Source organism: Neophocaena asiaeorientalis, unplaced genomic scaffold (assembly GCF_003031525.2).
Source record: "Neophocaena asiaeorientalis asiaeorientalis breed wild unplaced genomic scaffold, Neophocaena_asiaeorientalis_V1.1 scaffold629, whole genome shotgun sequence".
NCBI lineage: Eukaryota > Metazoa > Chordata > Mammalia > Artiodactyla > Phocoenidae > Neophocaena > Neophocaena asiaeorientalis.
Genome location: NW_020175468.1, coordinates 1,394,732 through 1,398,723, shown reverse-complemented (window position 1 = coordinate 1,398,723; position 3,992 = coordinate 1,394,732). Strand labels below are relative to the sequence as shown.

The following is a 3,992-nucleotide window of genomic DNA, read 5'->3' as shown; positions in this document are numbered from 1 at the left end:
ATGATATATCGTAGAGACTTTGCATTGTGTTTTGTTCCTCTGAAGAGTGATTCTTGTCCCAGCAGGCAATTAAGTTGGCTGGACTCAAACTCCAAACTCTAATCTCTGTGGTGGGCAACAGCTGAAATCTTTGCTTAGTTCTTTCAAATTCCAGCTGTTGCTTTTTCACCAGGCATCCTGGGATCTCCCCTGAATATAAATAATTTAGTCAGTCAAGGATTTGGACAGATTTCATATGCAGATTTTGGAGCCCCTTCCCTGGGGCTCCCTTCCTTCCACAATTCCCTCCCTTCTCAGTATTTTTCTGGCTGATGTGCCAGCTCATAACTCTCTCCTCTCACACCTGAAGCCAATGAGGATGCAGCAATTGCAAAATGCTCACACCCAAAAGATGCAAACTCACAACGGTGACCTCATGCAGTTACCCTATCAAGGGTAGACTCTCCTCCAGTTTATGCTTGATTTTGATCACTCTCCAATGTCTTCAAACAGTGGATTGATTTTTAAAGTTTCGTATAGATTTTATAATTTTTTAATCTGCCAGACCGTCTCACAAAGCTACTCTGACATAATCAAAAGTCAAAGGTCACTCTTTTTTATTTTGTATTACTTTTCTCCCACAGCACTTGTAATCTTCTAAAGTTGTACATCATGGATTTATTTATTATATGCACTGTGTTTCCCATATGACATCCCCCATTAGGGTGTAAGTCCCATGAGGGCCTGTTTTGTTACATGACTCAGTTCCAGTACCTAGAGCAGTATCAGAGTGACATAACAAGCATTCAATAAAAGTATATTGAATGGAAAAATGAATGAAGGGGTCTCAGAGGGGGCCATGGGCTCTGAATAGCAGTGAAAGGTAACTTGTAGCTCTGATATGTGGTCCTTCCTCTTCTAGAAAGATGAATTCTACCTCTGCTCCCAAATGCCATCCTCAGGAGATGGAGTGCCTCCATCAGCTGACCACAGTTATCATGTCTGTGTCCTTTGTGGTTGGTGTAGTGGCGAATGGGCTGGCTCTCTGGATGACTGTTCTCCGAATGCCGCGAACTTTTACTACCATCTGGTTCTTCAACCTGGCCCTTGCTGACTTCACTGTCTTACTGTCCCTGCTTATCACCATATAGAGTGTAGCAATTGGCCAGTGGCTCCTCAACGATGTGGCCTGCAAGCTTTACATGGTCTTCTTGGCCCTCAGCTTCTCTACCAGCATCTGTCTCTTGGTCCTCATCTCTCTGGACCGTTGCATCTCTTTCCGCTACCCCGTCTGGTCCTGAAACCACTGCACTGTGCGGCAAGCAAGCTGGCTGGCTGGCTGCTGTCACTTGCTCTCCATACTTGATTTTCCAGACCGCTGAAGAACAGAAAGGATGTGTCTACTGCTGCTTCAATATTGACATAGAGAATAAGGGGAAGGAGAATCCAGCTCCCAGGATAGGAAGTGAGTGGTTTTGAAGAGAAAAATGACTGTGACCCTCATTCACTTCCTGCTGGGTTTCTTGGTGCCCTTGGTGATCATCAGTACCTGTGCCCACCTCATCTGCACCAAGCTCCAGCAGGAGGGCTGGGTCCATGCCAGCCAGCCAAAGAAGTTGCTGTTGGTGTTGGTGAGCGTCTTTTTCATTTCCTGGTTCCTGTTTAACATGGAGCTCTTGGTCCAATTGTAGCAACCGCAAAACGAACCTGACCCTAAGCTGCTGCTCATCCTCTGGGCTACCTTCTCCCTGGGCTGTTTCAACAACTGCCTCAACCCTTTCCTCTTCATTGGCAGAGATTGCCAAGAAAAGTTTTTCCAGTCTTTGCCTTTTGCCTTGGCCAGAGCATTTGGTGAGGAGGGGATTTTCAGTCAGGCTGTCCCCAAGGTGAAGCCCCCAGGGTATGATGGAAACCTTCATGTACAAGCTGGAAATCCTCCTGCTTAGTTTGCAGCCCCTTCCCTAGGCTGACTTCCAAGACTGTCAAATCCTGCCTCTTTTTTCAGGAAGTCTTCCCGGCAATCTCTTATCTAAATCTTTTCATTATAAACGTCTAGTTTTCCCCCAGTATCCATCTTATCCTTCCTTTATAGTAAGACTCCTACTTGTTTTAAACTATTTACGTGGTTAGCCAAGGAGAAAAGACTACATTTCCCAGTGTCTCTTGCAACTAGATATGGCCATGTGACTACTTTCTGGCCAGTAGTATGTGAGTGAAAGTAATCAGTGTAATTTCCTTGAAGTGCCCTTAATGGAAGATGCCTGCTCTCCATTCCTTCATTTCCCCCTTTCCATTGTCTAGAATGCAGATGTATCAGTTAGCTTTGCAGTGTAACAAACGTCTCCAAACTTAGAGGCTTAAAATAATAACCTTTTATGATTTCTTTGGGTCATCAACTTGGGCTGGGCTCAGCTGAGCAGTTTTCTGTTTTGGCTGGGCTTCCTCAGGCATTTGTGGTCAGTTATGGGTCAGCTAAGTGACTCTGTTTCTGGGAGGGGTTGTTGACCTCAGCTAGGTTGTTGACCTCAGCTAACCTTCAGCTAGGGTGATGGGATTGATCAAGCCATGTAGTTTTCGTCGTCCTGCAGGCTGACTGGGGCTTTTTCACATGGTGGCTGGGGAGGGTTCCAAGAGCAGCAGGGGAAGCATAAGACCTACACTTGACACTTTGCACAACGTGACTATTTTCAAGGGGTGGGGAAATAGATTCCACCTCTCAAAGGGAAAATCCGCAAAGTGACATTGCAAAGGGGCATAGATACAGGAAAGTGTGCAGAACTGGGGCCATTTTTGCAACCTGCCACAGCATTTGCGGTGGTGAACTACGTGGAAAGTGACTGTGTCCCCATACTAGGACTGGAACACTTACATCCACGCTGTGAAGAGAGAGATTTCAATTTCTAGCTCATTGAAGCAACTGTTGTTTTTTTGTGTCTCTGTTATGGCAGCTGAATTAATACCTTAACTATTATGCTGCCAACCTCCGGAACTTGTGTGAGCAACATAATAAATATCCTTATTGTTGAAGCCATTTGGAGTCAGGTTTTCTGTTACTTGAAACCAACAGGAGCCCTACTGATACATATAATAAATACTCCTTTCTGGGAACAGAAATCCTGGTGGTCCTTGGTCACAGTGGAACATTCCCTTGGTTCTGGGTAGAGGCAAACATTTGTTTCATCCTAATCAAAAGCTATCATCCAGGGGCTTCCCTGGTGGTGCAGTGGTTGAGAGTCCGCCTGCCAATGCAGGAGGACACTGGTTCGTGCCCCGGTCCGGGGGGATCCCACGTGCCGCGGAGCGGCTGGGCCAGTGAGCCATGGCCGCTGGCCCGCGTACCACACACGCACAAAAAAAAAAAAAAAAAAAAAAAAAAAAAAAACAACCAAATTATAAAAAAAAAAAAAAAAAAAAAAAAAAAAGCTATCATCCAACTTGTACATAATCAGAAGAAGGCGCTCTGGTCCTACTCTGATTAGCCCTGAGGACTTCCCACCTGGAGCCTCAGTTCTCTCGACTCTGTAAAATAAGACCAAATGCCTTCATCTTTCATGGATAAGGAGAGGACAAAATGATACAATGACTGAGTATCAGGAAGGATAGAAGCATCTTAAAAAATAAGTTAGGAAATTAGTTTATCAAAAAATAAAACTTTAAGATAATGTGGGCACAGAGTAAAAAAGAAAATGATTCTCCCCTTCCTTCCAGCTCCTCCGTTCCAACTTCTTTTCACTAGAGGCTGTTGTCAATTTCTTGTGTGTCCTTCCAGATATCCTAGGTATGCACGCATAAGCATTTTCAAACAGAACATGTGTATACATTATCTAACATTGTGTGTGTGCGTGTGTTTTATTAAAATTATGTCTTGGAGATGGTTGCATATAAATACATGAGGTATGACATTATTTTTCAGTGCTGGTGGTCAAGTGTTTCCTGGTCTGGATGTACTGTACCCAAAGTTATTTCATCAACCCTCTACTGATGAGCATTTAGATTTCTTTGAATATGCTTCA

General features: G+C 44.3%; 1 protein-coding gene across 1 annotated transcript; it reads left to right on the top strand.

The window, feature by feature from the left end:
• Positions 1-944: 944 nt before the first annotated feature.
• Positions 945-1,885, top strand: GPR32 (G protein-coupled receptor 32). Its single transcript, XM_024768220.1, is given in 4 exon segments — positions 945-1,312; positions 1,314-1,447; positions 1,450-1,838; positions 1,841-1,885. Coding segments are annotated over 4 exon segments (936 nt in total).
• Positions 1,886-3,992: the final 2,107 nt, after the last annotated feature.